The sequence below is a fragment of the Taudactylus pleione genome, unplaced genomic scaffold (assembly GCF_031769625.1).
Source record: "Taudactylus pleione unplaced genomic scaffold, aTauple2 ptg000178l, whole genome shotgun sequence".
Classification (NCBI taxonomy): Eukaryota; Metazoa; Chordata; class Amphibia; order Anura; family Myobatrachidae; genus Taudactylus; species Taudactylus pleione.
In genome coordinates this window covers 1,054,775-1,072,675 of record NW_028284580.1, presented here as the reverse complement: position 1 = coordinate 1,072,675, position 17,901 = coordinate 1,054,775, and the positions used below count along the sequence as shown (strand labels likewise).

At 42.8% G+C, this 17,901-nt stretch overlaps 1 protein-coding gene across 1 annotated transcript; it reads right to left on the bottom strand.

Moving 5' to 3' along the window:
- Window positions 1-558: 558 nt before the first annotated feature.
- On the bottom strand, window positions 559-17,731 carry KIAA1191 (KIAA1191 ortholog). The gene is made up of 9 exons (XM_088475761.1): window positions 17,575-17,731; window positions 15,912-16,020; window positions 15,601-15,685; window positions 13,883-14,073; window positions 11,431-11,548; window positions 8,138-8,262; window positions 3,643-3,746; window positions 2,106-2,224; window positions 559-1,609 (listed from the first exon to the last, which is right to left on the bottom strand). The coding sequence occupies exons 3-9, from the start codon at window positions 15,626-15,628 to the stop codon at window positions 1,398-1,400; spliced, it is 897 nt and encodes a 298-aa protein (XP_088331887.1). The 5' UTR covers window positions 15,629-15,685; window positions 15,912-16,020; window positions 17,575-17,731; the 3' UTR covers window positions 559-1,397.
- Window positions 17,732-17,901: the final 170 nt, after the last annotated feature.

Below are 17,901 nucleotides of genomic sequence, written 5' to 3'. Positions count from 1 at the left end.
TATAACCATCACAAGATATCTGTGTAATATTGTCCAAAGTGCTCGTCTCTAACCAAAGTGCATTTACACTTTCAAGTGGTGTTCCATAGAATATACAGTGTACACTATTGTATTATCCTTTTACTTTTCCATCACCACATTGAAATACCGGAGGAAACGGACAAACTTTTTCAATATTTCCAAGCTCCTATATTCCTAGAGAATGTAAGCAGATGCACCTCATTCCTTTATTTGTTAATTCGGTTTGGAGGGGGAACAGAGAGCGATAGCATAAAAGCAAGGAAGTTTATGCAGTGCTCAATATCCAAATGGGTTCGGGCTTAGAAAGAAAAGAGACACCGAATTAATGGTTAACAATATTACCCCTGCAATATATACGTATACGTACACACACACACACACACACACACACACACACACTTTATTTTGTTAGGGCTTGTCAATAGGAATTTCCATCTGAATAAGCATAGATATATATATATTCTTTGTATCCCCTCTTCCCACATAAATCCACCTTTAGTTATGAATTGTAACCAAGAAAAACCTGCAAGCCAAAAAGCACAGCATCCTATAATAAAAGTTTATTTTAAACCAAAAAAGTAGGCACAACAGCACACATAAAACATATACAAATAAATTAAATCAGGCTTTCAGTGTGCAAAATCTTAAAAAAAAAAAAAAAAAAATACTATGCAGTCTGCACGTGCCAACCCTACACAGGAAACCATATTGCCCCATTTGCTGAGCCAGTTACTTATCACTTAATTAGCAAATAAAATGCCTACAGAGGGGGGAAAAAGTTTGTTATAACAAACCTCAAGTTCCATATAAACTTCTCCAATAGTTTTTTTTTTTATTATTATTATTATTATTCAGTCATTTGTGATATTTACAAAACATGGTGTCAAAAACCAAACAAAGGTCTAGTAAAGACAGTTCCAATACTTAGCAGGGACGCTTGTGGCATGTAGGTAACGGGATATAGCTGTAGTAACAAGGTTGATGGGATGGGAGAGGCTGTTGCGATGAGGGTATTAAGATTTGAATTATACTATACTACCGTTCATTTCAACTAATCCAGTCATCGTTTATATAGGTCAGTGCAAGGTTTGCAGATAGCTAATCTTAGCAACAATAAGTCAAAGTTTATGACCAACATTGTTATAAAGAAAAAGTTAGCAACATTTCTTGGTCCTTAAGTATCAAGAAGTTTCAGGGAAAGAATTAAGCTCCCACCTTTGTGCAGAATAGAGAATGATTGCTACTATTACGCAGTTTACTGGCAAAGGACAGGTGTGAGGTGTCACACTTCATGGAGAGAGCCTGGAAAGAAAAGAAGAAAACCCTAATACTACGGACTGCTCATCCGCCTTTAAATAGATTTTGGAATGTGCATCTTAAAATCCAGTGGGAGTGAGGATGTTCATATCACGTGGCTTGAGGTTGTGGCCTCTTGGAACTTTGTTATTTCCATCAACCAATGGTGGCATTTCCATCTTTGGTGGTCTGAATGTAAGAGGGTCATCTCCTATTCTGTTGGCCTGGGCTCTCATCAGTTCCATAGGGGTTGGCTTCTGAGCACCTTTGTAAGATTGGACAGTGAAGCCACCTGCACAGTGTGTACAAATAGGCATCGATTAGGACAGCATTTCAATTATACAGCTGACAGACCGAAAGCTTAGTGCAGAATTTTATATCTACAAATCATTTACATAAGAGGAGTTTTAACTGTAGATGGTGCAACATACTAAATGGGTGTCTATTATCTTGGGACATACCTGGGAATAGTTTAGTTAAGAATTGCTTGTGGCACTTTCCTCCTTGCTGTACGTTGCCCAACTTGCATAGTAAGCATTCCCTTTTATAACTTGATAATAAACTGTACTAGATTAGCAATACACATTTCTAACCAATTATCAGACTTTGTCCCCTTATAAAAGGATATCCATGCTGTAATGTAGGGAGGGATGTGCAACTCTAAAAACAGATTTTTGCATAGGCACCTTAGCTTTTCAGATTATTTTCTGTAGACCTCAATAGCTGCTCATCTTGCATTTTACTATAAATTCCCAAGCTAGCTACTTTCTTACAGGAGACTAAGTTACCTGGATCTGTGGTGGATTTCTGCACAGTACGAGGACCAAACATGCTCCATTTATCTGCCTCTGAGCTTTGGATTTCACCAGCTGGAAGGGAAGTGGTGGAACCCTGACTGAACCACGACCTGTGCAGATATTCAGAACACAAAAAGGACATTAAGTATTAAATACATTTTCTTTGGTAAAGTTACAGAAAAACCATATAAACAGTAAGAAATATGTAATTTGCGGAAGTTTGTGTATGTATTGTAATTTATATTTAATTCAAGAAAGTAAAATAGTGGTTACCAAACTAAGTCACGGCGCCCTAGAGTATCAGCAATTTTTAAACAGCACCCAAGGCTAAAAAAAGTTTCTTAATGAGAAAGTAAATTGCGTTTACTTGTTATCCTTGGGTTCAGTAATGTGGTGGTGGACAGGGTTGCGCTTCTGTTTGTCTTTATATTTTATGATTGGCAGCCACCAGCACTGGCTTTGCCCATCAGGTAGACCATAAATTTTATTTAAATTTGGTCCAGGACCACCAACCCATGGCACCCACCCAGTTTGGGAAACACTGATGTAATCTCTTAAGGTGTAGTACAAAGACTACTTGAGTAGTATGAGGTTTTTGCAGCATTCTTTAAACCACAATAACGTTGCATAATGGGAAAAATAAGTAAATACATTATAAAAAAAATGTTTAACATCAACCAGCAATGTTTGCATATTAATTTGGGAGTGGGATTTATAACAGATCGGATATTTGATCCACCTTCCTAAATAGTGACCTTAGTATAATCACTACCATTAATGTATAGGATGGTAGAACATGTGATACAGTTTTGAAATGGGGTACACAGATTCAGCACTGGCTTGCAGAAGATTATTAAACTTAGTTAACTTCTGTAGAGATCACTATTCTAGTAAGCAGATTTGGTGTCCAATCTTCTACGAGTGGATGATTATTAACATTTTACAAAAACACACAGATGGGATGTAGTTAGGAGACCAGCGGACGGGATGCTGCTGGTCGAAATCCCGACACAGGACTAAAGATAGGCGTCGATATACAGACTCCTAGATACAGACCATCGGGATGCCGCTGTTGGCATTTTGACAGGAGGCATCCCGACTCCCGGTATTTCATACCCATTCCCACACAGATTCCTACAAAGAGCTCCACATTGCATAATGCTTACCAGCCTATAAAGTGACAGCACAAGTCCAGTAATACCCAATACATGCATTAAGTTCTAAAGATTGGGACTGCATTCCTGGGTAGGGTAAAAAAAATAGATATAGCTAAATATCTATCTATCCCATTAAACCATTCCTTTATCCTGTGGGGGCGGAGGGCTAAGCCATTCAGTAATTTTCCCTGTCTGTAAAGCTGCAAACTCCGTGCTTAGTCATGCATCCATAATGCCTTTCAATTGTCACTTTGAACAACTAAGCAGCACTCATACAGCTACCAGAGTACAGTTTTAAGCACCTTCCAACATTACTGAACTCTGAGAAGATGGGTAAAACGAGCACACAGGATCACATAAGAATCACGTACCTGCGCATCTGCTTGGGGGAGGAGCTTGGAGTGCTGCAAGGAGTGGATTGAGCAGAAGAACTTTGCTTCTCTTCACTAGATTCTCCAGTCTGCATCTTTAACTTCTGTCAAAGGGAAAGAAACCTTTGCTGGTTATAGATTATTTTAAATAAATGAGACCCAGAGTGTGAAAAATACAGTATCAGTTTTTTCTTCCCCTTATGGCCGATACACACTAGACAATATTTCGTCCAATCCGACAACATATCGGGCACATCATCTAGTGTTAACCCACGTCACAGACGATGCGGGCTCACGCAGGTCTGACGGGCAACAGATCGCGGGGGCCGTGCTGAGTGCAGCATGGCCTGCGATGTCGCTCCCAACATCGGCAAGTGTATATGCGCTTGCCGATGCCGGGACCCACGCTGGTCCTGTTGCTTGCAAGATTGTGCTGGGTACACATCGATAAATGTGTACCCAGCATTGCTATGTAGCTCAACTACAAGCCTGCAGTGCTGGGTTGACCGACCATTTATTGCTCCTCCAAACGCGACCTCTAAGTATTCATAACACAATTTTACAATACAGTGTGCCAGAAATGTATAATTTTCATAGTAACCAGTTTATGAGCATGGAAAGTGTCTAAAGGAATCCTATGAGGGACACTGAAGACAAACTATCTTGTGCGTCATTAAAGAGACAGCACAGAGCCACCACTACAGGCAGGCCTATCTACCCTGAACACTGCAAGCAAAGAAGCAGGGAGTGCTCGCTCAGCAAACTGATGCAGTGTGACCTTATCATGCCACATAGCTTTTCTAGCAGGCTACAGATAGGAGAGTAACTTACAATGCATATATTTCCTGTGTGTCAAGTGATTTGGAAGGGCTACAGTATGCATATTAAAGTCACGGCAAAGAGGCAGCCCGAAGCCTGGTTCTAGTTACCATTAGTTGGAGTACAGCAGTCATGTGAAGGCCGTGATGAGGCCGCTTACCACAGAAAATCACACGTTTACCTCAGTAGTAAATACCTGGTTTATCCTAACAGCCTTTTGTACACAACGTATCAACTTTTTTTGGTTAATGTATTCGTTTTTTTGGTTAACCACGCAAAGTTGAAACTGCCATTTGTGACTGAACCAAAATTTGTGACCATTAGAAACCAGCTGTTTAGTAGCAGTTGGCAGTGACATACCTGGATGTGACAATGTGTCCTTACATATCTATGCTGCAGTCATGACAAAAAGCCCCTCTTGGTGCACCAGGTCCAATGAGACACTTCTAGCGCAGGGCATCTTTTCTGCCAAAAGTGCGTCTTAAGTCACGTCGCTATGTGACTAGGACGCACCAGCAGACTGTGCCGATTGATAGGCAACACTTGTTTATCTGCATGCGACTGAGTCTCTAAATCTGTATACGAAAGTGCTACAATGTAGCGGCCGCAGCTTCTCATAACAAGTTTCATTGTGCTTCATATAGACTCAGGTGCACACACAGTGCGCTATATAAGAAACTTTATATATTTATTAAGTGTCAAATTAATAAGCACAGTACTTGTACGTCCTAGTCGAATTGGACAGAAAAAAAAACACCACACACCCGACACTAGCAAAGTTGCAGGGACTTAGCGGCTCACTCACGCCAGGCAGGTCGTGTTGCGTGTGATATTGAGTCTAGACTTACATCTATAAGTAACGTGACAGGCTGCACTATGAGAAATATTGATTCAGCACTTAAAGCTGCCTCCGCAGTGTGCAGGTGACAAGTACATATAACTGTGCAACTAGCCCATGTGTCCTGTATAATCCAATCTCATCAGTTAGTACATGGCTAACAAAGAAAAACTATACCTTCCGATTTCACCAGAGAAAGCAAATACGTAAACTTGGGCATTTCTTACAGCATGTTTGCTTTATACAGTTACCAAGATACACAGTACTAGATCGGCTGATTAAATCCCACACAAAAAAACAAACAAAAAAACTTAAAAACACGATTGCTAAAGTGTTCCTGAAAAGAGCACAGGCTGCATCTGTACAAGCACTCTTCCAAGAACTATTACATCATGGTACACATACTGCTTGGGGCTTCAACACAACTTCATACAGCAACCTAGTGTTTATACACCCGAATAAAAACGTATCTGCAGTTAAGCTCTCTGGGTCAGTTATGTTACCATCCATTGAAATATATATATTTTTGTGCATGGAATCACTAAATTTAATTAAACAATTGAATTTAATTTCCAGGTGTTCAAATAAAAACGATATGTATCTCATTATCTTGAAAGGAACAAAGTAGTGGATGGATTCTAGAAGTAACTGAGCTTAGCTGGGTACACACCATGTGATGGTGCCATCCATGCGATGTGATGTAATGATATATCATGCACGCTGTACGCACTGCACAATCCGGCATACGACGGCGTAAAGTATCATTACATGCTGCGTGTAACTGCACCATATGGTTCATTGCATCACCACAGCTGCCGCGCAGAAGAGTAGATGGCACAATGCAGTGAACATCGCATCGAGCGTACACACTATACGATGAGTACGATATATCGTTATGATCTGCGTCAGAATGATATATCGTATGATATATCGTATAGTGTGCGCCCAGCTTTAGACTCTGGTAGTTTTCTTGTAATTTTACAGCTACCTGTCCCGTATATACACTAGTGTATAGAGATGGACGCAATGGCGATATTTACGCAGAGAGCAATTGTTTGCCACAGCGCATGCGTATAAGCCACACTGCGCACATTTGGAATTGATTGTGATTTCACACACTCATACTGGTAGTCAGTGTTTGGGGGAGGTAACGGGTTCAGGAAAAAAGAAAAAAAAAAGAGGCGTCTTACAGTTTAAATGCCGTTACATGGGTGTGCATAAATTAGCCATTGCTATTACATACGTAGCATGAGAGTCCTCTGCATGTCAGGAGAGCTGCAGTGTTTGCGGCTGGTCAGACCTTCTGCAAGGCCAAGATCGAAGCTCGATGTTATTAATATTTACACATGTAATAGACGTTGTACACAAATGAGAAGGCAATGGTGGGCATCATTATGCTCGGGTAAGTTTTGGAGCCATTAGCATATTTTCGCAGCTGCGATGGCATTAGCGTCCATCTCTGACTCAGGCCCTTTGAGCAAAGACTCTGAGGCTGCGATTCAAATGTTGTAGAAGCCCCCGACTTGGTGTCTATACTAATTGGCACCCGACGGAGCAATTAATTTGTTTCTCGGTTCAGGTGCCCATTAGTAGTCATCGCGGCCAAAAGCACTGGGTTTAGCCGCGCTCAATTGGCTAAAAACTGTCTAAAGAAGTGCTTAGGGCGCCCAACCAAACCACAATCAGGACGACTAAAAAAAACAAAAAAACGGACTTTGCACACATTTCTTCTCGCACCTCAGGAGGCTGCAAGAAGAAATGTGCCCCCTCGCGGCTTTACCTCAGAAGGCTGCAAGAAGAAATGTACCCCCTCGCAGCTTTACCTCAGGAGGCTGCAAGAAGAAATGTGCCCCCTCGCGGCTTTACCTCAGGAGGCTGCGAGAAGAAATGTGCCCCCTCGCGGCTTTAGGATTCCGAACGAAGCAACAATTGAATGACTCCATCGTGCGCCTATTTGTAGACACCAAGCAGGAGCGGTCAATAACAATGGAATCACCCCGAGTGTGGGAGTTTATACACCAAGTCAGATAGCATTAACTTTCCAAACCAAACACAATTATATTAAGAGAAAACTGGTAATGCAGCTGTATACTCATATGCAGTGGTGCTGAAGATAAACTAATGCCTGTTTACACAACCACCTAGATTTTCACATTATAAACACAATTACTGCTACACTCAGCTGGCCACACATGCTGCACCATTTGGCCAAATGTGGCCCAAAATGGCTGCAATGTTGAAAATGGATGGAATCATCAGACACGTTGATAATACTGCCAATGACATGTTTGTGCTTTCATTTTCAACTGCATTAAAAAAAAAAGGTCCCATTATTCCCAGGTAGTATAGCCACCAAGGTGCAGTTAGGAAAGATGTGACTTTGCAGTACTTGTTATGTGGGAAAAGATGGTCTCGCCCATGCTAGCCACGTTTACATTATCTAAACTGTAGTAATAGAAATGCACTTATAAGTTACTATTAACACTTTTTCCTATGCACTAATTTTCACGTGTTCCCCAAAACTAATAGTAGATATGGAAATGTAGCACTGAAAGCTTCCAAGAATTCATAATCACAAAACATTTAAATAAAATCAAAAGCCACAAGGCGCACGTACCACCATATTAAGTCCACGTGTACAGAATAGCATGCATAGGCATCCATACCAACCCACAAGACATGCAAATACAGTACAATAAGGAGCACAGCACTACATTTAAGGAGATGGACAGAAAGCAACAAGCTAAGCACAGTATGTTTTCTTCACAGCATCACAAAGTGCACAATCCAGGCTGCAGCACAGAGGTAAAGGGGCAGAGGACAAGCCACAAGTCTTACATGCAGGGCCTCCGCCACACGATGGTACTTGGTCTCTTCGGCAGTGAGGCCTTTGTGTGGAGTATAGCCAGCATCCCTGAGGCCGGCCTGTTGCTCGAATCGCTGAATGCTCTCTTGTGTATGTTCTGAAATGGGAGACATTTGCACACACAGCTTTCAAGCAGGTGCAACAGCCAGAGACCGACTGGAGCCTTACTCAGAGCAGATAAAGATGCAGAGACATACTGGACACATTGCAAATTAGCACTCAAAAGGCTTACTAAGTTACACAAGCCTCTATCTTTATTAGTCTAGCTTATTTTGCATTTGGTTACAATGTGTCTTATCATGAACCTGTAACAAGGTTCATTAACAAAAATAAAAGATCTCCATTGTGTTCCACATGGAAGGCACGGTGACAAGAACCAGGATAAATTCTGCAGTATTAGTGATTATTGCTACACTGATATTACATGTTCATTAACAAAAATAAGAATGTAGGTGAACACACTCCAGCGTGAGCTGAGCACCACATCCATATCAGCATTTCAGGCAATCCCAATGTCACTCTATAGCATTTTATTGGTTCCATTTGAAAAGGTAACAAAAGAAAGTTAAAATAAAAAAATGTTGGTGGTCAGTTTGAACAAGCACACGTAAAATAAAGTTATAAGATGCCCAATTGGGGCAGGGACTGATGTGAAATATTAAATATTCTCTGTGGTGTGGATATGTGTGCGCACTATATAAAACAACTTAATAAAGTATTTGATCCAACTGCTGCAAATGGATTGGTTAGGGGGACCTGTAACCTAGCTTCTTGTTAATAGAAAACATTTACTAGAGAGCTGATAATTATGTAATGACACCATTCGGTATACAAGTAATGCACAAGACGTAACAAGAAACCCACACCCCTACATAACCTGCATGACGACCATTGGGGGCTTCAGAGGTGGGGCTGCAGCGCGGACAAAAATTCAAATAGGACAACCACATCAAATGCCACCCCAAACACTGCCAAACATCGCCAGCCGGGACTCACTGGCATTTGGTGTGGCTTCCCTATTTGAATTTTGGGCTGCGCTGCAGCTCCCCCTCTGGAGCCGCCACTTAGATGACCGATCTTAGACCCCACAACTCCTGCAGGTCTGCAAACAATCAGCAGATTTGCAGTGTATTTTGCATTTAAATTTAGTTCGTTTCCACCAAATGAACGATTATACAGATTTTGAAAGATCCTCAGCCTGTTACAGAGTAAACAGAGAACATATGGCGAAAAGCACAAACTGCTGAACTGACATCACGGAGAGGATCTGCTTGCATAAGACAGAGGAAGGGGGGAAAAAACCTAGACAAACACAGCAAAACCCACACGGAGGAAGACCAGCAGAAGTAGCATGTTTCAGTCTGCAATGGCTGATTACAGTATGACTTGCACACAGCTGCACAGCACATCAAGCAAGCAGCAAACATTGTAAGCTCTGAAGGTATTGGAATGTGTACGGGTATAGTGGTAGATGTTAGAAAATACAATATTATGAATATTTTAATTAACTATGCACATAAATTACTGCAATTACCTAGTACTGTAGCCATATCTATTGTTCCCATAGAGAATGCTTGATAGCTGTCAAAAGGACATATTTAAAATAGAATTAAATACTACTCACCATAGTGACAGATACCACTGGCGGCACACCACCCCCAAAGCACAAGAGCTAGAAGTTTAAGCTGCACACTCCAAACACAATGTAGATACTAAAGACCCAGGCTGCTACGCCCTCCCCTTCAGCCAGAGTGTAAGAGCAGCTCATCCTATTGTATTCCATGAAAAGACTACAATCAGGACTCCTATCTCACTTAGATGCTTGGAAAAATACTGAAGTTTGTCAGGATACTAGTAAAAAAAAAGAAAACTGGCTTGCTCAATTAAATGCTGCATGGCTGTGCTTGCTGCCTGTGTCCTCCTGTCTGCTATCGTTATTTCATAATAGAAGAGTATTTTGTAGCACAAGTCTGAATTTTACAAACACCTTTACAAATGATTACATAGGAAATTTGAAGTAACGTTTTCCAGGCCTTTGTACTCTTGAAATCTTGCCATATTTATCATTAGGATTAGTATTAAATGCATTTCTTTATCCACTTGCCTGGCGAGGTCGCAACGTTTGCAGCCACGGCAGGCGGTGCATTCCCTGACACAGCAGCAAACAATGAAACTTGTCAGAATGGCCACTTCCAGCAGCCGGATGGGAAGGAGTTACCAATAGAGGGTGGGTCTAACAATAGTATAGAAGTTGGGAGAGATAACAATGATGCCCAATAGGAGAGGATAGGGGACAGGATATCAATAGTAATAAAGAGTGCAAGCAGAGGTGGGGTAAATGGGTTTGAGAGCATGGAAAATGCAGGAGTGAGATGAAGTTGACTTTGGTGAGAAATTGAAGGGTATAATGTGGATAGAAAGGCGTGTAATGCCTGTAAAAGGGGGTGAGGGACTATGCATTGGGGAAACACAACTTAAGCTGGGTACACACCTAAAAGACATTGCGGTCTACCAGCCGTCACGCCAACCAATCAGCCAATTAGGTAAGCTATCCACACTTACCAATCGTCTGCTCAACGTAGGGCCAGACGTCACAACTGAGAATGCATTTAGAGGTCAGCTGTTTCCGCAGCCAGTGTACAGGTGGCCCGTACATACATGCACCGGCTGTGCCGCAGGGCCAAACTGGTATGTCTGCGAACTACGTTCAAAGGCATATCGGGTGTACACATCCACCAACAACATATCCATCATTCAAAGCAATGATATCTAGTAGGGGATACATTCAATAATAGTTAGGGGGGGTTAGGGTTAGGCACTAGGGGGAGTGTTAGGGTGCGGGAATGGGGAGGTTAGGTTTAGGCACCGGGGAGGGTTAGGGAGAAGGGGACCGACAGGTGTCGGTATTCTAACCCTGTCGGGATACCGGCACCAGCATCCCGTACCATTCCCATCTAGTAGTGTGTCCCCAGCATTAAATATCACATGCCTAATAACTAAGCTTTTGGGAAGCCACTGGTAACCAGTATTTTAGCAGGCCTCTGTGCTCCCCTTATAAACCTCCATTTGCAGCAGTTGATCATCAGAATGAAAAAGCTAATTTCCAAAATACAACTAAATTGACTATTTAATTCTACAAGAGATTAATGCAGGTTTACAGTTTTAGTCCCTCAAACAGAACCAGTCATTAGACCCTATAGTATTTCACCTCGCAGATCTGCATCTACTAATAATTAGATCCACATAGCAGAAAAGACATCCTTACTTGTCATGAGAGAGTTCATGATGACAGAGGTTGCTTTGGCTTTCACCACAGTGGCCTTCTCAGTGGAAGAGGAATGGGGCAAAGTAGGTGGGGGCATGCTATGATCCCCATCCTCAACCTGCTCAAAACAATGAAAAATGTATGAAGAGAAGAACGGGCATGGATTAATGTTAGGAGAAGAGGGGTAAAATAGATATATATGTTTTAAGTCATTTTACAGCAGGTGATCAGTGTATTTATTGCACCTCTTCCTCTAGTAACACACATAAGGAATTATTTATTCCCATCACTTAGAAGGTTATCCTGTGTAGAACCAGAACATACTAATGACTGTATATGAAGGGAGGCCCTGTGTAACAATACAGTGTTCTCCCCAGGCTGTTTTGTTCGGGCGCATCGCCCAGCAGAAACAGCCCACCGCCCGACACTCCCTCCCGCCCCAATGTGCCGCGTCCCATGTCGCCCAGCTACTCCCAACGTGTCCTTGTCGCTACGGACACGGATGCCGGATGTGACGCCAATATCACCAGTTGGACAGCCCCATTCATGGGATAGAGTCTTTGCAGCATATCCAAGCGGAGTCTCTGCAGCCAATCAGGACAGCCGCACAGAGCTCTGGAGTCTGGACTTTGACACAGTGGCCGCAGCAGTGTCTCATAATAAAAAGGAGGGCAAGTAGAGCCGGATTTAGATGGGGGGGGGGGGTTGGGGAGAGAGAGACGAGTACACCCTGCCCAGCGGTGTCTGAGATCTGAGATTGGATCTTCGTTACTGATGTGATCCAAAGTGGTGTGCTCCAAAGTGGTGTGCTACTGCTGAAGGGAGAGGGACCCTGGGTCATTATTGCAGGCGCAGAGCAAGAGTTTTGGCAGACGGTTATTAAACTGAAAAGTTGATATGGCTTTATGTGTATATAACCTGTGTTGGAAGTCTTGCGAGTGCTGCTGCTCTATGTCTGCTACATACCGTGTCTCCTATAGAAGGCACCCGATCATGCTGTTATTCAACTAGGGAGTGAGTACCAGCCTCTTTTCATTATCTACCTTTCTGTCTATCTTGATTTTTATATATGTGATGGGAAAGGGAGCAATGGTCTAATTTTTGTTTTTTCCTAAAATATGGGAGGCGTTGGCGCTAGTCCCTTACTTTGACAGGGGTGCTTGGACCCTTAGATACACCCCTGGCTCTCAGTGCGTCTGGCATCTGTGTCCTTCGGCTATAAAGACACGTTAGTGAGGGCTCTGGACGATGGGATGTGGTGCATTGGGGCGGGAGGGAGTGCCAGGCAGTAGGTTGTATGGGTATGTGCCGTATTGGAGCCATGGAGAGTGCCCCAGGTTTAAATCATTATAAAGGTCAGGACTTAAAACATTTTATTATTGCGAAGGCCCCCCACCCAGCTACTTCTTGATGCCACCCGGCTAGAAACATTTTCTGGGGAGAAGACTGCAATATACACCCCAGCTGTTTCTCACCGGAGCACGTTTTGTTTGTTGGTAGACATATTGCATCCCAACAGAAATATTAAATAGACTCCCATACAGATAATAAAAGTTGAGTGCTGGCAACCAGTTTATGCGTTGAATCAAATCATAAGAATGGAGCCTATAAACTTAATAAAAACTAGTGTTACCTCTCAGGCATTAGGTATGGAGGTTACTAGTGAATCCACAGGCTGATGTTTTTTCAGTCCACACATTGTTGGGCATTGTAAACTTTGTTTTAATACTATTCCTAGTTACACTGCAATATTTGTGGCTCAATCATGTTAGATGTTTTGCTAACCAAGAAAACAGTCTTAAAGTAATAACGGAAAAGGGTCACATTTTACTCTGCATCTTTAAAGATTCCAATAGCTTTAGAGTGGCAATAATTTCACATTCGTGTACTGCAATATTGTATGCTCCAGCAGTCAGATTCCTCTCTCCTATTTTATTAGACATTAGTTTTGAAGGTATCCTTAATTTGTCTAAGACTATTAAGCACTGCAAAATACATTGCCATTAAATACCTTAAATGTGTATCCAGTAATCTAGTCTACTGGTAAAACCTTTTTTTCTGTGACAAGCAGATCTCAACCTAATATGAAAGTGTCCTTGCAGCCCTATGTGGAGGCAACATGGCTGCGAGCACTATAAGCCTATGTACATGTATATACAGACAACCAGCTACCTAAATAAAAATGGAATCTCTCACAAGGTTAGTTAGTAAATGGAGAAATCCATTCTCCTATCTGCTGCAAGGGTGGCCATTACACAAAACACCAACTTCCGTCACCTCCCAAAACAATAAAATAAAACACAGCAGTGTCACAGTAAGAGGGACTCTCGTTTTTGACAGGATTCCGTGACAGAAGAAATTCATGTGTAAATGAATCACTATGTGGGTCTCATTGTACAATTGTCAGCTTCTGTGTCTCCCACCACCAAACAGGAGGATCTCCCCAGCATACCTTAGACAGCTTCTGGTATTTACGTTCTGGGATTACAGGGTTTCTCCACAAGATGTTACTGCACATATCCGATGGGGGTGGTGTCATTGGTGCTGTATCCTCCAAAGCATCGTCATAGCTGAAAGCTCGACGGTGCATCCCGATAGGCAGGGACATTTTTCCTAGAAGCCCACTGGAGCTGTGCTCAATGGCTGGGGATAAAATGCCAGCTACTTACTACAGAGATCAACTAGATAGAGCTATATAAAGTATGCCTTACTATTGTTTCCACAATTACTTTTTTTTTTATTATTATTACTTAAAATTCGCTGTGAAAAGAAAGCAAAAACACACAATGACCTTAAATGCAAAATATCATCTTAGTAAATATTTTGATCTGCATTCAAACACCACCAAAGAATATTCACATCCTACTAAATACAGATCTGTGCACACATACAAACCCCCATCTCGTTGGCACAAAATTTGGCCACCCAGGACACCAGACCGTTTGATGCTGAGAGAGATCTAAGTGCCATTGTGTCCTTTTAGTTCAGTCAGAAATTACTGTGCACACACAGCCCAAACAAGTTTGTTTGAAAAGTATCCCGGGTCCCAAACACGTTACAGTGACAAACAACTGTCACACACCTGTGTACGGGGCTAGCTTTTACAGCAAAAATTGCAAATGTAATGCTTGGATCATTGCATCTTGGGAAATGTGCCACCAAGCTGAAAAATACTAAAGGCCCCTACACACTAGACGATTTAACGATTTGGCCAATAACAACACATCGGAACGACATATCGTTCAAATCATCCAGTGTGTATACACTACATCGTGTAGTGCACGCTCCCGAGCGGTCGTCCGTCGCATCTTTTGCACATGCAGTCCAATCAGGCGATGCGGCTGATGATCCCATGCAGCGATATGCGTTAGGGGCCGGCATATCGGGCACCGGATCAACCCAGTGTGTACGGACCGCCAAATATGTTATATCGCATCGCTGGGTACACACATCGTTTAATGTGCAACCCAGCTTAAGCGAGCACTTTTTCCTTAAGTTCTTAGAAAAAAAAAAAATTATAAATATAAACAAATCAATTTAAAAAAGTTACAAACAAATAAAAACTCCTATATAAATAGACTCATTGGAAGTTACCATCAACATTATGGAAGGAAGCAACAGGGCGAAAAGGAAAGCTTGGACTGATCTGAGAAAATGCCATGTTTATATTTTCAAACAAGTGGCAATTACCCAATGATATACACTGGCACGCAATCAGCACTTCTTAAGTGGTAAGAGTCCCCAGTACAGGTCCTGCACCCAAAACCACAGTATTGAATAAGCTCAGAAAAACCATAGAGGGCATAACGAGTAACTGGTGTTCAGTAACAATCATGCACCACGCTAACTGGGCACCCTCTACCTACAGTCACTCAGCTGCAAATGGCAGAGGAAGGTAATGCCCGAGGCAGTGTGTAGAAAGACTAATTGTGCGTTTCAGTAACATTTAAGCACAAAGCTCCAAAAAGCAAAGAAACCCAAATTGCACAAGTACCTACATTTCTTATACAGGTATTAGGTTGGTACTGTTGGATGCACACCAAATAATACTCCAATTCATTCAGACATGACCTTCACATGCTAAACACTAGTCTGCTGTACACCAGACCCACACGATAGAACAATTATTGCCTTTCATGGAAAACCATGATTAATAAGAAGGTATGTTACCAGGTACATCAGGTTGTCTTGATGCCATGACTGATTACAGATGCTGCCTTTTTTCTATGGATTTCCAGAAAATATTTGTGGTTACCTGGTAAAAACAAGTATCTATTTATTGCTGAAGAAATAGGCAGATAAAAAAAAAAAAAAACACATTTATGATCCAACACTACAGCTCACTTAACAGGGTCAGACAGCAGGATGTGGTTTTAGAAAGGGGAGAGGGTTCAGTTACAGGAGACAAAACTGTGAAAACAATCCATGTGCAGTGTGTTGTTTTGGAACAAGTAAAGCAACAGATGTATTTAATATCTTACCAGGCCACTGTGTAACAGAGATTAAGTGGAATGAGAGGTGTCACATTTGGACATAGTGCAAATAGAGCAAAAACCCAGAAGGAGTGCCAGAGTAGTCCATGCAGGGTACCTGAAGACCAAATAGAGATGGTCAGCATATATCAGAAACTCATATGGTATTAATACCTGCCCCACGTTATATTCAAACCAATGAAACGTACATCAATACTGCATGCAAACGTCACTTATACAGAAAGGCAACATTTAACATGGAACATCATTGTTGTTAAATACCAAGCAGTCAGAAATATCACATTACTATTTCCACACATAACCTCACACATTGTCTTTCTTTCACATCCTCCTGATATTTGGCCGACATTCCTGTGTGACTGGGTCATGCAGCCCACTAATAACCTCTGCATTCTGGCTGGAGCAAAATGCAATATATAGCACCTATTCTTGTGTATCAATGTCTATTTCCCTATAGATTGTAAGCTTGCGAGCAGGGCCTTCCTACCTATATATCTGTCTGTTATTACCCTGTTTTGTTCTATTTGTTTCCAATTGTAAAGCGCAACGGAATATGCTGAGCTATATAAGAAACTGTTAATAAATAAGTCTCTCCAGAGCTCTAGAATCCCAGAACTATTCCTGTTTTTAAAGGATGATGCCAGAATAGTGCATTTTGTACACATATGTAAACACTTATTGGATTTACAGTTTTTGTGTTTATTGTACACTGCACACAAAACTCAAGTGTCATACATGCCTCCAAATTCATACATGCCTCCACATTCGGGAGGGGTGTGTGCGCGGTGGCATCATACATGCCTCCATATTCGGGAGGGGTGTGTGCGCTGTGGCATCATACATGCCTCCAAATTCATACATGCCTCCACATTCGGGAGGGGTGTGCGCGCGGTGGCATCATACATGCCTCCATATTCGGGAGGGGTGTGTGCGCGGTGGCATCATACATGCCTCCATATTCGGGAGGGGTGTGCGCGCGGTGGCATCATACATGCCTCCAAATTCATACATGCCTCCAAATTCGGGAGGGGTGTGCGCGCGGTGGCATCATACATGCCTCCAAATTCATACATGCCTCCAAATTCGGGAGGGGTGTGCGCGCGGTGGCATCATACATGCCTCCAAATTCGGGAGGGGTGTGCGCGCGGTGGCATCATACATGCCTCCAAATTCGGTAGGGGTGTGCGCGCGGTGGCATCATACATGCCTCCATATTCAGGAGGGGTGTGCGCGCGGTGGCATCATACATGCCTCCATATTCGGGAGGGGTGTGCGCGCGGTGGCATCATACATGCCTCCATATTCAGGAGGAGAGCAGCAATCTGGGCTCACAAATCCACAGCAACTCTGCAACATGGACGAATCAATGTGTAACCAATATTTGAATGATGTGAGAAGCAAGCGGTGTAGCAGAAGATGGAGCAGGGCATAAGATTTGGGGACTAGCTGGTGACGTGCGGGCCAGGGATGAGCCAGGGCACAGCTGGCACTACAACTGCAAGGGTCCCCAAACATTTATCTTATCAGGTGGTGGCCGTGACCTCGTGCAAAGCCAAGCGGGCAGATAGCGCTTTTCCCCCGGGGGGATGGGGGACACTGCCCAGACCAGGTGCTACTACTGTATAGCTCTACGGTTACAAATGCCCCTTACCTGCAGAGCGGCTGCTCCAGGCAGCTCGTACACTAACAGCCGCCTCTCACTCCTCTCTCCCGGGACATGCACTGACAACAAAGGCTACCAGCTACACTAGCACAGAAAGAAGCCATTATCTGCTGCGGAATGGCGACCAATAATGAAACACACTGCGCATGCGTGAGGCGGGGCGTGGGGTACGACGGTGCGCATGCGCCGCCAACTAGCCGACGTACAGTCGGCTTACTGACGCAGGGCCGGCCATCTTTGTTTGGGTAATTGAAAGCTCCGCATGCGCAGATATGATCTGAAAGGCCGGAACAGGTGACCCAGCCAATGGGACAC

What these genes read in the sequence shown, in the direction of transcription:
- KIAA1191 (XM_088475761.1), bottom strand. Translation starts at nt 15,628, where the DNA reads ATGGCATCAAGACAACCTGATGTACCTG. An exon ending in AAGACAACCTGATGTACCTG is followed by an intron (nt 14,074 to 15,600) that starts GTAACATACCTT and finishes TTTTATCCCCAG; the next exon opens with CCATTGAGCACAGCTCCAGT. An exon ending in TCCCCCAAGCAGATGCGCAG is followed by an intron (nt 2,225 to 3,642) that starts GTACGTGATTCT and finishes ATATCTGCACAG; the next exon opens with GTCGTGGTTCAGTCAGGGTT.